Here is a 17,246-nt window from a genome sequence, read left to right on the forward strand (position 1 = left end):
CAAAATGAAAATATGTTTTTAGACATTTTTGCACATTTATTGAAAATGAAATAGAGAAATATCTAATTCACATACGTATTCACACACCTGAGTCAACACATGTCCGAATCACCTTTGGGAGCGATTACAGCTGTGAGTCTTTCTGGGTAAGTCTCTAAGAGCTTTGCACACCTGGATTGTACAATATTTGCACATTATCATTTTTTTTTAAATTCAAGCTCTGTCAAGTTGCTGGTTGATCATTCATTGTTACACACCCATTTTCAAGTCTTGCCATAGATATTCATGCCGATTTAAGTCAAAACATTAACTCGGCCACTTAGAAACATTCAATGGTGTCTTGGTACTCAACTCCAGTGTATATTTGGCCTTGTATTTTAGGTTATTGTACTGCTGAAAGGTGAATTTGTCTCCCAGTGTGTCACGCCCTGACCTTAGAGCTTTTTATGTCTCTATTTTGGTTTGGCCAGGGTGTGATTTGGGTGGGCATTCTATGTTCTTTATTTCTATGTTTTGTGTTTCTATGTTTTGGCCGGGTATGGTTCTCAATCAGGGACAGCTGTCCATCGTTGTCTCATGATAAGGAATCATACTTAGGCAGCCTGTTTTGCCACCTTAGTTTGTGGGATGTTTTTTGTTAGCTCTGTGTAGCCTTCAGAACGTGACATTCGTTGTTCTTTTGTTTAGTGTACAGTTGTAATAACAGTATGAACACTTCCCACGCTGCACCTTGGTCCACTTCTTCCGACGAGCGTTACACAGTGTCTGTTGGAAAGCAGTTTTTCCTCTAGGATTTTGCCTGTGCTTAGCTCTATTCCGTTTCTTTTTATCCGAAAAAACTCACTAGTCCTTGTCGATGACAAGCATACCCCTAACATGATACAGCCACCACCATGCTTGAAAATATGAAGGTGGTACTCAGTGATGTGTTGTGTTGGATTTGCCCCAAACATAACACTTTGTATTCAGGACATAAAGTGAATTTCTTTTCCAGTATTACTTTAGTGCCTTATTGCAAATAGGATGTTTTGAATCATTTTACTCTGCACAGGCATCCTCCTTTTCACACTGTTATTTAGGTTGTATTGTGGAGTAACTACAATGTTGGTGATCCATCCTCAGTTTTCTCCTATCACAGCCATTAAACTCTGTAACTGTTTTAGTCACCTTTGGCCTCATGGTGAAATCCCTGAGTGGTTTCCTTCCTCTCCGGCAACTGAGTTAGGAAGGACACCTGTATTTTAGTAGTGACTGGGTGTATTGATACACCATTCAAAGTGGAATTAATAACTTCACCATGCTCAAAGGGATAGTTACTGTCAGCTTTTTTCATCTCCTAATAGGTTCCCTTCTATGTGAGGCATTGGAAAACCTCCCTGGTCTTTGTGGTTGAATCTGTGTTTGAAATTCACTGCTTGTTGTAACACAACAAAATGTGGAAACAGTCAAGGGTGTGAATAAATATATACTGTACACTCCCCTAAGTATTTATTTGGCCAGTGAAGCTAAAACGTTTCATTTGGCTCTATACCCAAACAATTTGGTATTATATGTACTATAGTACATATCTGTTTCATACATATGTTTCACCATAGAAATGAATGCACTTCATGTATCTAGTCATAAATACTTGGACAAATTCACTTAGTGTTTTCAGTTTAGTCAAAACGTTTGCATTTGGTCTCATATTCTTAGCACACGATGACTACATCAAGCTTGTGACTACAAAGTAGTTGGGTGCATTTGCAGTTTGTTTTGGTTGTTTTTCGGATAATTTGTGCCCAGTAGAAATGAATGGTAAATAATATATTGTGTCATTTGGAGTCACTTTTATTGTAAATTTTAATAGAATATGTTTCTAAACACTTCTACATTCATGTGGATGCTACCATGGTTACAGATAACTGAATGAATCGTGACTAATGATGAGTGAGAAAGTTACAGTGTCAAAGATCATACCCTCAAGACAGGCGAGCCTCTCACCATTACCAGGGGGTGATATTTATGCCTCTGTAACAAAGCTGGAGTCTTTGACACTTTTTGGGGCCTTCCTCTAACACAACCTGGTGTTGAGGTCCTGGATGGCAGGGAGCTCGACCCCAGTGACATACTGAGCCGTACTCACCACCCTCTGTAGCGCCTTGCAGTTGTCGTACCAAGCGGTGTTACAGCCAGTCAAGATGCTCTCAGTGGTGCAGCTGTAGAACTTTTGGAGGATCTGAGGGCCCATGTCAAACCTTTTCAGCCTCCCGAGGGGGAAGGGACGTTGTAGGGCCCTCGTAAAACTGTGTTGGTGTGTGTGAACCATGTTAATTACTTAGCGATGCGGAGGAACGTGAAACTCTCGACCTGCTCCACTACAGCCCCATCGATGTGGATGGGGGCGTGCTCGCCCCTCCGTTTCCTGTAGTCCACGATCAGCTCCTTTGTTTCGCTGATGGTGAGGGAGAAGTTGTTGTCCTGACATCACACTGCCTGGTCTCTGACCTCCTACCTACAGGCTGCTTCACTGTCCAAATAAATACGTTAGGAGGTGTACACGTGTGCCCTCGCTGCTGGTTTACGTGCATCTGTTTAATATCCAAAGGCTTACCAGTGCAGATGTACTATCTGTGTTATGTCTCACCTTCAGAGGCGGGCAGATACAAATACTGTAGGTAAACAAACATAATGAGGATAAATCAGGAATCCTGATGCATCTTCATCTCGTCTTCTCTACCATTTACAAGCGCTGTCTGTCTGCAGCCGCTCAGTACTGCAGTCGGGGCAAACTGCAATCACAGCCCCGCGCAGAGGATGGCGAGCCAGGAGAAAGACAATCATTGGCCCCCTAATTTGGAGCCATTTTGTACTTAAAAGATCTCATTATAGTCAATTACAACCACGCACCAGAAGCCTTAGTCACCGATTATCGTCCACAAGCCATTCAAAAAACAACAGTATTGACAATTCCCTGCTTCCATTCTCTCCCTCATCCTCTCTTTCTATCTATTACTGTCCTTTCTGTCCTCTTTATTGACTCAGTTTATTCACTCCTCTTGTTCCATTCAATGCCGTCTTGCTCGGTGAGTGAATTCACTTGCCGACTGACATGTTAACTACCCCGGGCTGAGTCCCTGAAGATTTGTGGTAAATTACTGGATGGCTACAGCAATAGCAATGACAGTGACTATGATGAAATCCCCACAGGTACAGTTGAAGTCAGAAGTTAACATCCACTTAGGTTGGAGTCATTAAAACTTATTTTTCAACCACTCCACACATTCTTGTTAACAAACTATAGTTTTGGCAAGTTGGTTAGGACATCTACCTTGTGCATGACACAAGTCTTTTTTCCAACAATTGTTTACAGACAGATTATTTCACTTATAATTCACTGTATCACAATTCCAGTGGGTCAGAAGTTTACATACACTAAGTTGACCGTACCTTAAATCAGCTTGGAAAATTCCAGAAAATGATGTCATGGCTTCAGAAGTTTCTGATAGGCTAATTGACATCATTTGAGTCAATTGGAAGTGTACTTGTAGATGTATTTCAAGGCCTACCTTCAAACTCGGTGCCTCTTTGCTTGACATCATGGGAAAATCAAAAGAAATCAGCCAAGACCTCAGGAAAAAAATTGTAGACCTTCATAAGTCTGGTTTCTTTTTGGAGCAATTTCCAAATGCCTGAAGGTAACACGTTCATCTGTACAAACAATAGTACACAAGTATAAACACCATGGGACCATGCAGCCATCATACCACTCAGGAAGGAGACGCATTCTGTCTCCTAGAGATGAACGTACTTTGGTGGGAAAAGTGCAAATCAATCCCAAAACAACAGCAAAGGACCTTGTGAAGATGCTGGAGGAAACAGGTACAAAAGTATCTATATCCACAGTAAAACGAGTCCTATATCGACATAACCTGAAAGGCCACTCAGTACGGAAGAAGCCACTGCTCCAAAACCGCCATAAAAAAGACAGACTCGTACTTTTTGGAGAAATGTCCTCTGGTCTGATGAAACAAAAATAGAACTGTTTGGCCATAATGACCATCATTATGTTTGGAGGAAAAAGGGGGAGGCTTGCAAGCCGAAGAACACCATCCCAACCGTGAAGCACTGGGGTGGCAGCATCATGTTGTGGGGGTGCTTTGCTGCAGGAGGGACTGGTGCACTTCACAAAATAAATGGCATCATGATGATGGAAAATTTTTATGTGGATATAGTGAAGCAACATCTCAAGACATCAGTCAGGAAGTTAAAGATTGGTCACAAATGGGTCTTCCAAATGGACAATGACCCCAAGCATACTTTCAAAGTTGTGGCAAAATGGCTTAAGGACAACAAAATCAAGGTGTGGCCCTCACAAAGTGGAGTGGCCATCACAAAGACCTGACCTCAATCCAATAGAAAATGTGTGGGCAGAACTGAAAAAGCGTGTGCGAGCAAGGAGGCCTACAAACCTGACTCAGTTACACCAGCTCTGTCAAGAGGAATGGGCCAAAATTAACCCAACCTATTGTGGGAAGCTTACGGAAGGCTACCCGAAACATTTGACCCAAGTTAGACAATTTAAAGGCAATGCTACCAAATACTAATTGAGTGTATGTTAACTTCTGACCCACTGGGAATGTTACGAAAGAAATAAAAGCTGAAAGAAATCATTCTCTCTACTATTATTCTTACATTTCACATTCTTAAAATAAAGTGGTGATCCTAACTGGCCGAAGACAGGATATTTTTACTCTGATTAAATGTCAGGAATTGTGAAAAACTGACTGAAAAATTAATTGTGAAAAACTGATTCCACTGCTGTGCCTATGAAGCTAAGCAGCGTTGGTCCTGGCCGTTCCCTGAATGAGAGACCATATGCTGCTGGAAGTGGTGTTATATATTATCTCATTGCCTTGTGTAGGGTGCTTATTTCAGATGGGATGTTAAAATGGGTGTCCTAACTCTCTGTGGTCACTAAAGCTCCCATGGCACTTATTGTAAGAGTAGGGGTGTTAACCCTGGTGTCCTGGCTAAATTCCCATCTGGCCCTCATACCATCATGGCCATCTAATCATCCCCAGCTTTCAATTGGCTCATTCACCCCCCGTGGCATAGACTGGTCCGAGATCTGTTTGTGCTGTCTTGCCGACCTTAGGAGACAGCACTTTACCAGGCTATGTCACTGATAAAGTGAATACCACAGAGCCTTACCTGCCCGTTGTGCTTGTGTAAGCTTGGAGTAGACCACGTCAGCTGACTCGATCAGCGTCCGGCTCGTCTGAATCATCTATAGAGAAATAAACGGGACGAGATTACGCAAAAGGAAGTGAGGTCGTACAGCATCAAGCAATTCCTGTGTCGCAGGGGGACTTCTTATGCCAGGAGTCCTACTGTAGACAAGGCTTAACAGGACAATGGAAACACTACCTCTTAGTAAAGAATAACACAGAATTATCATTGAATGTACGCATAGCCAAACATGGCGGAAGAACATTGGAATAATGAATAACAAAGTCTGAAGGGAAATTCTTCTCAGAGACATTCGATGGAAGAGGAAGAGGGTATGTCAACATTTCACAAAGCCCTTGGATCATTCGCTCTTATAAACTTTTTTCTCCCTTTGCAATTGCCAGACCCTGGGAATCACACCCACACACACAGAGAGACAAAACACACACACACACACACACACGGCGAGTCCTAATCATGTGGTGATACAGTAGAGGACAGGAGGTGAGAACAGTCTGGTTACATCCTAAATGACACCCTGTTCCATATTTAGTGCACTACTTTAGACCAGAGCCCATAGGGTTCTGGCCAAAAGTAGTGCACTACATAGGGAATAGGGTGCCATGTTGTGTTGCAGCCCCGTCTGGTCCCCTACCTGTGTTCCTGGAAGCATTGAGCCAGCCTTACAGCTTTAGCTCCGTTCCAATCCCCAACCCTGTGACCTGAACTGAAAACCTTCTGCTTGTACAGCCTCTCTCCCTCCCATAGACAGCGAGAAGTAGCTGGCCTGACCCAGCAGCAGGAGAACGCTAATGAAGTTTCACACTTTAGTTAAGAGCACAGAGACAAGAAGCAGGCCACTGTGTGTGGGCTGGTACAGGGCCACTGGATCTGGGATCATATTGGCCAGCAGACAGGACAGGGGGCTGGCTCCCATTGGCTCAGGCTGAGCTGGGTCTCTCTGGCCTGGCCTCAAGGGCGCTGACCACTGAGTTCCAATCTGCTGATGCTCAGTTCACTCCTAGGTTACGGCGCCTGCGTCCAACCAGCCCACATGAGGACAACCATTAATGTCTTAATGGCTAGGGCTGGTACACACACACACACACACACACACACACGCACACACACACAAACGGATACACACACACACCCTCAAACACTGGAGCCTCTGTTTTTGAGAGTGGGGCGTGTGCCAATGGACTAATCTTTGGAAGCACACAGTAACACTCAGCTGACTGACCCTGTGCTCAGGACAGGCATCCTCTGTCTCAGACACACTCAGCCTCACTGTAGATTCATCTCCTCAGCTGTCGGGACTCTGCTAGCGAACGCTGGGAGGCTGAGAGCACAGGAATGTTGCAATGGAACAGCATTGGATTTATTTTTAGGCCCTTCATTTAGGCTCTTCATTAAAGCCCTTCACATGTGAATGTAATGTCCTGGGGCCATAAGAGCTACTCAAAGACAAGCCCAGGGAGAAAGCGGATTAAACTACAAAGCTATTTAGAGCCTCAGCTATGGGACTTATATGAGGTTGTTGCACTCTAGGTGTCGGCAATAGGAGTGACTAGGATATGAACAGTAATGTCATGTAGCTACAACACCACAACAGTTCCTCTCGGATGACACAGTTCAATAGGTCAAACCAATCTCCATCATGGAGGTGGAATAGTGGGGCGTTGACTTGCTCTGAGCGCTGGGGGGGAACTTTAACCACCCCTGTGTTGGCCTGCCCCAGTAGGTGCCTGGTGAATAATGAATAAGCTGGTTGTCATCACAGATCAGACAGCAGCCAGGATGGAGAGTGACGGCTTGGGGAGACACAGGGCATGATGGGATGCCGTGTGGAAGCGCAGCAGGGTGAACTGCACCGGGATGAGTTAGCGTTTATCACAGCGCTGCAGTAGCTATAGGAAATGGTTTGTTCACTCCCTGTGGTGGTGGTCATCTGTGGGATGTTGCCTTGCTGTTTCATAATGTGCTAACAATTTATAACATTTTCCTACACCGATAGTATTATTTCAAGGCATAGCGTGCAACAGACTCTTCAGACTGTATAGTGCACAAGGGTGTTGTAGCTTGTCACTTACCAGGTTGTGAAGCGTTTTTCATTCCACAGCACCTTCTTCGTGAATAACGTTCGCACGCCTATTAACCGCCAATGAACGTTGCGCTTGCGTCACTCGTTCATCATTTACCCACAAAACGTATCTCTCTGAGTACAACATAGACCTCAACAGAGTGGTAGCTCTGCAGTGCATGTTATGCCTATGTGGTGCTGCTATAGCGTACCATGTCGTAGGCGTTGAGGACCTTGCGGAGCAGCTCGGGGACGGGCCCTTGGGCCTCCATGGTGGGGTAGGCTTGACTCAGGTCCACGGTCACCCTGAGCGCTCGCTCGCTGTTCATCAGCCACGTGGACACGGTCAGGATACACTGCTTCATGTTGGCCGCCGGCGTCAGACCACACAGCTCCTTGAACGACACCATGGCATTCTGGTAAATAAACAGAGAGGATCATGGGTGAGGGTTAGCATCACGGAATCTGTAAATATTGAAAGAGATTGTAAGAGAGCGGACCCAAGGGACAATTCAAACACAGAGAGGATGGTTTATTGATTCCGAAGTTGATCACGGGACAAGTTTACCGTTATTACTACATTGCCCACAGCAACTTAAAAAACAATAATCATTGTGACCAAAATGTCCGTACTCTGCACATGAGATAAATGTGGTCAACCACATCCTGATGCTCTTCTCAGGCCAGAGAGAACCTCGGGAGAGGAAGAACGGTCCTGATTACGTTTGTGTTCATTAGTGAACCCGAGCGGTTCCCATGACATCACAGCCGTCTCGTTCGGTGGTGCAACGCGGCCCAGGAGCCTCCAACCTCAGGCTGCCTGGCCCTGGCTCTGGCCCTGCCACAACGCCTGCCTCTCTTGCCTGCACCTCCAGCCCTACGTGGCTGTTCACATCACAGCCCAGCATTGTTCCCTCCAGCATGGGAATCTGAGCACTGATTCGGGCCCACCAGGCCATTCACACAGTACATCACCATTCACTGGCCCATCCAAACAGGGGAAGGAAAAAAAGCAATGGGGGATGAAAGAGAGACCAAAATTGGAAGGATAGAGTGAGAAGGGAAGAGAGGGATAGAGAAGGGAGACGGGAGGGAGGGAGGGAGAAAGAGAGACAAGTGGGGAAAATCAGTCGTAAGAGAAAGAGGAAAAGCGGGAGAAAAAAAGGGAAAGACAGAATTAAAGAAGGAGGGTGAGAAACAACAGGCTGAGGGAGGAAGAGAGTGTGGTGATGGTAGTTTGGCAGTGGTCAACAAACCAGGCAGTGTGGGAACCGGGCTGTGTCCCCCTGCAGGACCTCCGGCCCAGGAGAAAGGCTCTTTTCTCCCCCTGGAGGATGGCTGTCATTTTGTGGGCCGACATAGGCATCTGTATGCACACACAGCCTCTTACTAAAGATATTAACACCCTCCGGCTGAGGAAGCACAGCCAAGGAGAGCGGCTTTTACTGTTGAATGGGAAATGGAGAAGACGTGTATGGGTTTCTCACTGTAGTGTAGGTGTAGATGTGTGTGTGTGCATGTGCCAGTGTGTGTGTGTGTGTGTGTCGCCATAGTACGTTTCTGTGTGTGTCTCTGTATGTTTGTGTGAGTACACGCCCCTGTGTGTGTCTCAGTATGTTTGTGTGAGTACACGCCCCTGTGTGTGTCTCTGTATGTTTGTGAGAGTACAAGCCCCTGTGTCTGTCTATGTATGTTTGTGAGAGTACACACCCCTGTGTGTGTCTTTGTATGTTTGTGTAAGTACACACCCCTGTGTGTGTCTTTGTATGTTTGTGTGAGTACACGCCCCTGTGTGTGTCTCTGTATGTTTGTGAGAGTACAAGCCCCTGTGTCTGTCTATGTATGTTTGTGAGAGTACACACCCCTGTGTGTGTCTTTGTATGTTTGTGTAAGTACACACCCCTGTGTGTGTCTTTGTATGTTTGTGTGAGTACACGCCCCTGTGTGTGTGGTTGTTGTTGCTCTATACATTCCATACAGTATCCAGACTGCAGGGGCCACAGAACCAAACAGAACAGTTAGCCACTGTCTTTAATTATCCTCATCCCTTCCTCCTCTACCTCTCCAACATTACATTCCCCAAATGAGAACTGCGTGTCTGGTTTCACTGCTGTTTTTGTTCTTCTTGCATTCTCTCCCCCCCCCCCCTCTCTCTCGCTCTAATCTCTTTCTCTCACTCTCTGGACTGCAGTTTGGAGTTGGGAGTGAATGCAGCAGGCCCTTTACTGGAACGCATGCTGCAGGAACAGAGTATGGGGCCGTCTCTCTCTCTCTCTCAATTTAATTCAAGGGCTTTATTGGCATGGGAAACATATGTTAACATTGTGAAGTAGATAATAAACAAAAGTGAACTAAACAAAAACAGTAAACATTACACTCACAGGAATTCCAAAAGACATTTCAAATGTCCGATTATGTCTATATACAGTGTTGTAACAATGTGCACATAGTTAAGGTACAAAAGGGAAAATAAGTAAACATAAATATGGGTTGTATTTGCAATGATGTTTGTTCTTCACTGGTTGCCCTTTTCTTGTGGCAACAGGTCACAAATCGTCCTGCTGCTATTTCACCCAGTAGATATGGGAGTTTATCAAAATTGGGTTTGTTTTCGAATTCTTTGTGGATCTGTTTAATCTGGGGAAAATATGTGTCTCTAATATGGTCATACATTTGGCAGGAGGTTAGGAAGTGCAGCTCAGTTTCCCCTAATTTTATAGGCAGTGTGCGTATAGCCTGTCTCTTTCTCAATAGCAAGGCTATGCTCACTGAGTCTGTACATTATCAAAGCTTTTTTGTGGGTCAGTCACAGTGGTCAGGTATTCTGCCACTGTGTACTCTTTGTTTAGGGCCAAATAGCATTCCAGTTTGCTCAGTTTTTTTGTGAAATTCTTTCCAATGTGTCAAGAAATTATCTTTTTGTTTTCTCATGATTTGATTGGGTCTAATTGTGTTGCTGTGCTGGGGCTCTGTGGGTTCTGTTGGTGTTTGTAAAAAGAGCCCCAGGACCAGCTTGCTTAGGGGACTCTTCTCCAGATTAATCTCCCTGTAGGTGATGGCTTTGTTGTGGACGGTTTGGGAATTGCTTCCTTTTCGGTGGTTGTAGAATGTAACGGCTCTTTTCTGGATTTTGATAATTGGCGGATATCGGCCTAATTCTGCTTTGCATGCATTATTTGGTGTTTTATATTGTACGTATATTTTCAGAATTCTGCATGCAGTCTCAATTTGGTGTTTGTCCCATCTCTCTCTCTCTCTCTCTCTCTCTCTCTCTCTCTCTCTCAAACACACACACACACACACACACAAACATATCCACGGAAAGGCACACACACACAAAGGAAAGGGAGAGTTAAATCCTAAATAGCCTGAATCGATTTCCTGCCACTCCTACAGAGCCTCTCTGTAACGGCCAGTCTCCTCGCCCACTCTCCTCCTCTCCAATCTCCTGTAAGAGGAACGCACTTCACTCTGTTATTGTTCAGAGTAGATCACCTGAAAAAGTAGTTATTTGAGATGATCAATCACTCTTTGTCAGAGGTCACTGAAGTGTGATAAGGCATTTCTTAATACCATTCCATGCGTATTATGGGGTGTGACTGTAGGCAAAAAATAATGTTATTTATCAGATGCTCTTATCCAGAGTGACTTACAACTGGCCAGAGTGACTTACAGCTGGCCAGAGTGAATTACAGCTGGCCAGAGTGACTTACAGCTGGCCATAGTGACTTCCAGCTGGCCAGAGTGACTTACAGCTGGCCAGAGTGACTTACAGCTAGCCAGAGTGAATTACAGCTGACCAGAGTGACTTACAGCAGTCCAGAGTGAATTACAGCTGGCCAGAGTGACTTACAGCTGTTCAGAGTGAATTACAGCTGGCCAGAGTGACTTACAGCTGGCCAGAGTGACTTACAGCTGTCCAAAGTGAATTACAGCTGGCCAGAGTGACTTACAGCTGGCCAGAGGGACTTACAGCTGGCCATAGTGACTTCCAGCTGGCCAGAGTGAATTACAGCTGACCAGAGTGACTTGTGTGTGTGTCTCCGTGTACGGCCAACATTTTATTTAAAAGACCGCACTACACTCCCGAGTGGCGCAGCGGTCCCAGGCTGTGTCACAACCGGCCGTGACCTGGAGTCCCATAGTGCGGCGCACATTTGGCTCAGCGTGGTCCGGGTTAGGGGAGGGTTTGGCCGTCAGTTGAACGGTGTTTCTTCCTACACATTGGTGCAGCTGGCGTAAGTGGGTGGGTGTTAAGGAGCGCAGTTCCGCGGGTCATGTTTCGGGGGACGCATGACTCAACCTTCGCCTCCCGAACCCGTTGGGGGAGTTAAAGCGATGAGATAAGATCGCAATTGGACATCATGAAATTGGGAAGAAAAAGGGGGTAAAAGAAAAAGAAAATAAAAAGATTGCACTATACAGTATCAATCTGCATGTATACATTCACGCATGAATGGGTGTGCTATTGTGGTGCTATTTTGCTGCTATTGTGGTGCTATTTTGCTGCCATTGTGGTGCTATTTTGCTGCTATTGTGGTGCTGTGACAGTGTGTGTTGAGGTTTCTCTCATTACCATCCACCCTCAACACAGGCCATTGTGAAGAAGACTTGAAGTCTCCCTTCTTTACTCTGTCCTGTGTGAGTCAGTGGCTGTGTGTCTCAGGGGAGAGGCTCTTTATTGGAGGCCAGACTACACTGTGTGACGCTGCCAGCTGCCAGCTCTGGTCTCCTCTACAGGTGATAATATCATCCAATGGGATTTGGCTCCCCTCGCCTCTGGGTCCTCCTGCCCCTAGCACCACAACCTCTACCTTCACTTATACTACGGGTACAGGCAGGGTCCATCTGGGGAGACCATCTACAAGAAAGCATTGATGCCAACCACAGTGTGCCCCAACTCCACATCAGGCCTCCCTTTTCAGTCTATTGAAATGGCTGTTTGCCCGTTTCTATCTCTGTTCCTCTGAGGGAGATGGACATTTTACATCTCCCTTTATGGAACAGGGACAACTGCAGTGCAGTCTGCACACAGGCTGGCAAAAGCACAAGCGCACACACACACACACACACACACACACACACACACACACACACACACACACACACACACACACACACACACACACACACACACACACACACAAAAAACACAAGCGCACACACACACACACACACACACGCACACGCACACGCACACGCACACACACACACAAAAACACAAGCGCACACACACACACACACACACACACACACACACACACACACACACAAAAACACAAGCGCACACACACACACACGCACACGCACACGCACGCGCACGCGCGCACACACACACACACACACACACACACACACACACACACACACACACACACACAGATCTTGTCACCTGCTGTACCAGTTACTTATTCGTAATTGTCTTCTATTTTCCTATCATGTTTGTCTTATGATAGGAAAATGAATAGCTCCTGCATGCACACACAGACGTCACAACTAACATGTCTCGCTTGTGTATCCCTTCCATGCTTAGTATAGACCCCCCCCCCTGATTTAATGTGGGGGTGTTAGCTTAGACTGAGTCATTGTCACTGGCCTATTTTGAACATTGTGCAATCCCAACTTCTGACTCACACACAAGCACAGCTTTGACATGAAATGACTAGTGACACTTTATTTGGATAGTCTGTAGAGCATCTAGAGATGGTGTTTGTAATTACAGACTATCAGTAACATTTCAACTATCTACTAACCCTACACCTAGCTCTAACCCTAACCTTAATCCTTCTCCTAACCCTAAATGTAGTCCTTACCCTAACCCTAACCTCAACCCTTACCCTAATCCTTTTTCTAAACCTCAACCTAAACGTAACCTCAGCAAGCAGTTAGTATGCCCATCAGTACGGTATCTAGAGATGGAAAAGCTGGACTATCCAAAATAAAGTGTGACAAAAATGATTAGCTGACAGTATCTGTGTCAGGAATCTTGCGTCCATCCACAGCTAACAACTGCATGAGGCTTGTATCGAGTCCCAAAATATGTCCAGCTGAAAACATTTCTCTAAACATAGTATTTACTGGTATAGATTGTATCCGGTCATTTGCCTGCAAATTACCCTCCACTTATCACATATAAGGAAAACTATTCCCCAAAATCACAGTATTAATTTTCCGTCTGGAACACAACAACATCTCCTTTTTCTGTCACAGTGCCTGGGTAAACGAGATACCCTTTTTGGAAAATAGAGAGTCAAGATCATTTGCATCAATTTCCACAAATGAAAAATGTGTGACAGCATGCCACAGGTTCTCTAATCACATCCCCTGCTTAGTTCTTGTGGTTCTTGGCTCTTGTTTGCCATGTCCTCATAGACTGAGGTTGGCTGGCGGGAGAACAGACCCAACTACCACAGCTCTCCAGCGATGCTGGGTTTTAGGCTAAGACAGAACAACAAACAGGTATGGAGGCAGTCCTAAAGGCTCTGAGAGGATTACCAAGTATAGTTCCTGAGATCAGGAATCAATTGTGCTGATATCTGGGGTTGTGATTTGAAAACAGAGCATCTGGGAGCTGAGAAAGTAGGTAGCTCTATGTACCTGGGATCATACCGATCACAGACTGAAGATACATAGTGACATAGTTTCCTTCCTTCGCTAACTAACACAACGTCTAACAATCATACATTTGTTACATGTGTCATTTACTGGTACAACAATAGCTTCTTCAGCGCTTGGAGAGACCGTGTAAAAATTGCTGCCAATAGTCATAATAAGTACTGATCTGAATTTCCCTGAGACCAAGCTATGGGTGTGCATTGCAGCTCTCCTTTATCTAAAACTATCGTCTCAACCCTTGAGAAAACACATTTCCATAAACGCCATAACAAACATAACAAACTATCATTACAGAAATATTCATTAAGAACAGATCCTTCTTCAGGAATAAAAGAGAGCTATTGTCGAGTTGACGCAGCTACAGTACTAAAGCGATAGACGGAAACGGAGGAATCAAACCCTATGACGATGCAGCCTAAGCTACTGCCAGTTTGAAATGATTTGAAATAGGCCTAAATCCCTCACATGAAACAATACGTGCTCATGAGCTACTGTAGTAAAAGAAGGAAACCCCAATTAAGAAATATAGTAGAAATGGAGCGAACAAAGAATAGAGGGAAGACACAAATCGAGAAATGTGTTTTATGATGCTCAGTGTTTTCACATGTTTATACATTTTCCAAGAGCTGTGGCAGTTGGTTTATTAAGGAACCAGGTCCATTCCTTGGGCAAATCGAGTGTTGTCGATGGTGTTAAAAAGCCCATAACCTACCTGGGATATAAAGTAATGTCAGCAAACTACGAGTCAACGTCTGACCCTGATCAAGTTCAAAGTATCCTGAGAAATAGTCTCAAATCTGTCAGATAGGACAAGAGGCCTGCCAGTCTAAACCAGACAGCTGATGTACAAAGTACACAGGGCGTGTAAAGCCTCCTCACTTCCCATCTTTATCATCACACAGACAGACAGTAGACCAGACAAGACAGAGAAAAGCTTCATTTTACGCCCTTCAATCATGACAACAACAATTACAAGCTGTACTCGAACTGCCATCTTCTCCCGACAAAACATCTGAAAATAAATTGTTACGAAACATAAATTGATGGCCACTTATAATCTCAGGGGTGGGGGTAGAGGGAGAAGGGGGGGGGGGGGGGGTTCATAACAAACTATTATGAAACATGACTGGTTGGTCATTTATCAATTCTGTAGGGGTTTCAGAAGGGTGCTCAGAGAGCCTAACACAGACCATCATCCTCTTAATGACGACACTTTGCATAAGCCTTTTAATTGTCCAGCTTTACTGACATTCTCATTTATGGCTCCTGCCTTTTACATCATGTAAATACAACACAATTAGCAACTCTTCTCTATCCATCGGAGCGACAAACAGAGAACAAGCTGAGAGTGACCTCAACAACGTTTGGTTCCTATTCAGTGAGGTGCTGAGGAGTCACCTGTCGAGCTACTACTTGTGCTATACTATTTCTTCCCAGGCTCCCTCACTCCTAATTGGCGTCTCCTTCTATCGCTCGTGGAATGATTGAACAGTTTTATCGTATTCCATTACGGAAATGCAGCCTAAGAGGCAATCATGACTGCTTAATATCTCAACACAAGCTGATGTCATTTCCAGATGTAATGTATGCAAGGGGAAGTGCCTGCCTTTAATGCTCCTCCATAATCCAGTGCAGTGCCACTGACACGGCCTGCAACGGAAACATGCGGTCTCTCCTTCACTGCAGCCGAGGTGAGTAAAACATTTAAACGTGTTAACCCTCGCAAGGCTGCAGGCCCAGACGGCATCCCCAGCCGCGCCCTCAGAGCATGCGCAGACCAGCTGGCTGGTGTGTTTACGGACATATTCAATCAATCCCTATACCAGTCTGCTGTTCCCACATGCTTCAAGAGGGCCACCATTGTTCCTGTTCCCAAGAAAGCTAAGGTAACTGAGCTAAACGACTACCGCCTCGTAGCACTCACTTCCGTCATCATGATGTGCTTTGAGAGACAAGTCAAGGACCATATCACCTCCACCCTACCTGACACCCTAGACCAGGGGTGTCAAAGTCAAATGGACGGAGGGCCAAATAAAAAATTTAGCTACAAGCCGAGGGCCGGACTGTTCGAATGTTCATTGAAAAAATTTTAAATGACGCATATAGTCTAGTGAACCTAATTGAACCTACTGAAAACCTAACAAATATATTCCAATATGATCAGATAAATAAAGCAATATTTTCTTATGGCTCTGTCAGTAATCTTTAATTTTCAACAGACACAAAAGACAAATTTCCTTTATATAAAAATCCCCATAACATGAACATTAAATGAAAGAAACCGGTATTCAAGGCACCATCAGTAGCCTATATTTTCTATTTTAGCAAAAGTGGGCTAAATTTACTTCAAAGAAAAAAACAATAATAGCAATTTTCTATTATCCACTCAACTGAAATATTTTTAAAATATAATTGGATTGAAATACAATAAAATAAAGTGCAAAAATCTATTAATCAAAAACAACACTTTGTTTAAGGAGAAGTAACATGCAGTGAAAACAAATATTAAACTTTAACTTTTAAACTTGAACTGAGTAAAAACTCTAAATATGTGATTGCACAGTAATGTTCACTTGTTTGAGGTTGAGGGTGATACTTGGTGGTGTCCCATCTTTTCCACAAGTTCATCAATGTTCGGGGTAAGGCTCTGAGCTGAGGAAATCCTCAGAATTGAGTGGAGGTGTTCAGCAGTAAGTCGACTTCTGTGTGATGTTTTGTTCAGGTTCATCAAAGAAAAAGTTGTTCACACAGGTATGTGCTGCCAAACATAGACAACGTTTGAGCAGCCTGGATGCGCAGCTGGGGCATTGTGTCGGGGAGGAAACGGGCGAACTCCGCAGCACCCACTGCCGCATATTTTGCCCTCAGTGCATCATTGCATTGGAGGTCAATCAACTCCATTTGGAGGTTTGGTGGTGAGCTTTCCACGTCAACAGCAAATGGGTTACCGAGCAGTTCCAACCTGCTTTTTTGTGCTTCAAAGTCAGCAAATCGGCGTCGAAAGTCAGCGGCAAGCATACCTATTTTATCAGCCAACTGTGCGCTCGGGAACGCACTGGTAGAGAGCTTCTCTTTCATGGTCTGGCAGCTGGGAAAGTGGCTCAAATTTTCTTTCCGCATCTGCGTCTCCCACAGAGTCAGTTTGGTTTTAAATGCCTTCACTGTACTGTACATATCAGAGATGACATGATCCCGACCCTGCAGCTGCAAGTTCATTGCATTCAGATGACTCGTAATGTCACACAGAAAAGCCATTTCACACAGAAACATTTCGTCTCGGAGTTGTGTTGTGTCTTTCCCTTTGCTGTCCAAGAACAGACAAATCTCCTCACGAAGC

General features: G+C 44.8%; 1 protein-coding gene across 1 annotated transcript in view; it reads right to left on the reverse strand.

The window, feature by feature from the left end:
- LOC135554038 (inactive phospholipase C-like protein 2) overlaps nucleotides 1-17,246 on the reverse strand; it is a 116,209-nt gene that overhangs the window by 30,898 nt on the left and 68,065 nt on the right. The window contains exons 3-4 of the mRNA XM_064986039.1: nucleotides 7,507-7,710; nucleotides 5,194-5,269 (exon numbers count right to left, since the gene is read on the reverse strand). Of these exons, the coding sequence (XP_064842111.1) occupies nucleotides 5,194-5,269; nucleotides 7,507-7,710 (280 nt within the window). The remainder of the gene's footprint in view (nucleotides 1-5,193; nucleotides 5,270-7,506; nucleotides 7,711-17,246) is intronic.

Source organism: Oncorhynchus masou, chromosome 14 (genome assembly GCF_036934945.1).
Source record: "Oncorhynchus masou masou isolate Uvic2021 chromosome 14, UVic_Omas_1.1, whole genome shotgun sequence".
Taxonomy (NCBI): Eukaryota; Metazoa; Chordata; class Actinopteri; order Salmoniformes; family Salmonidae; genus Oncorhynchus; species Oncorhynchus masou.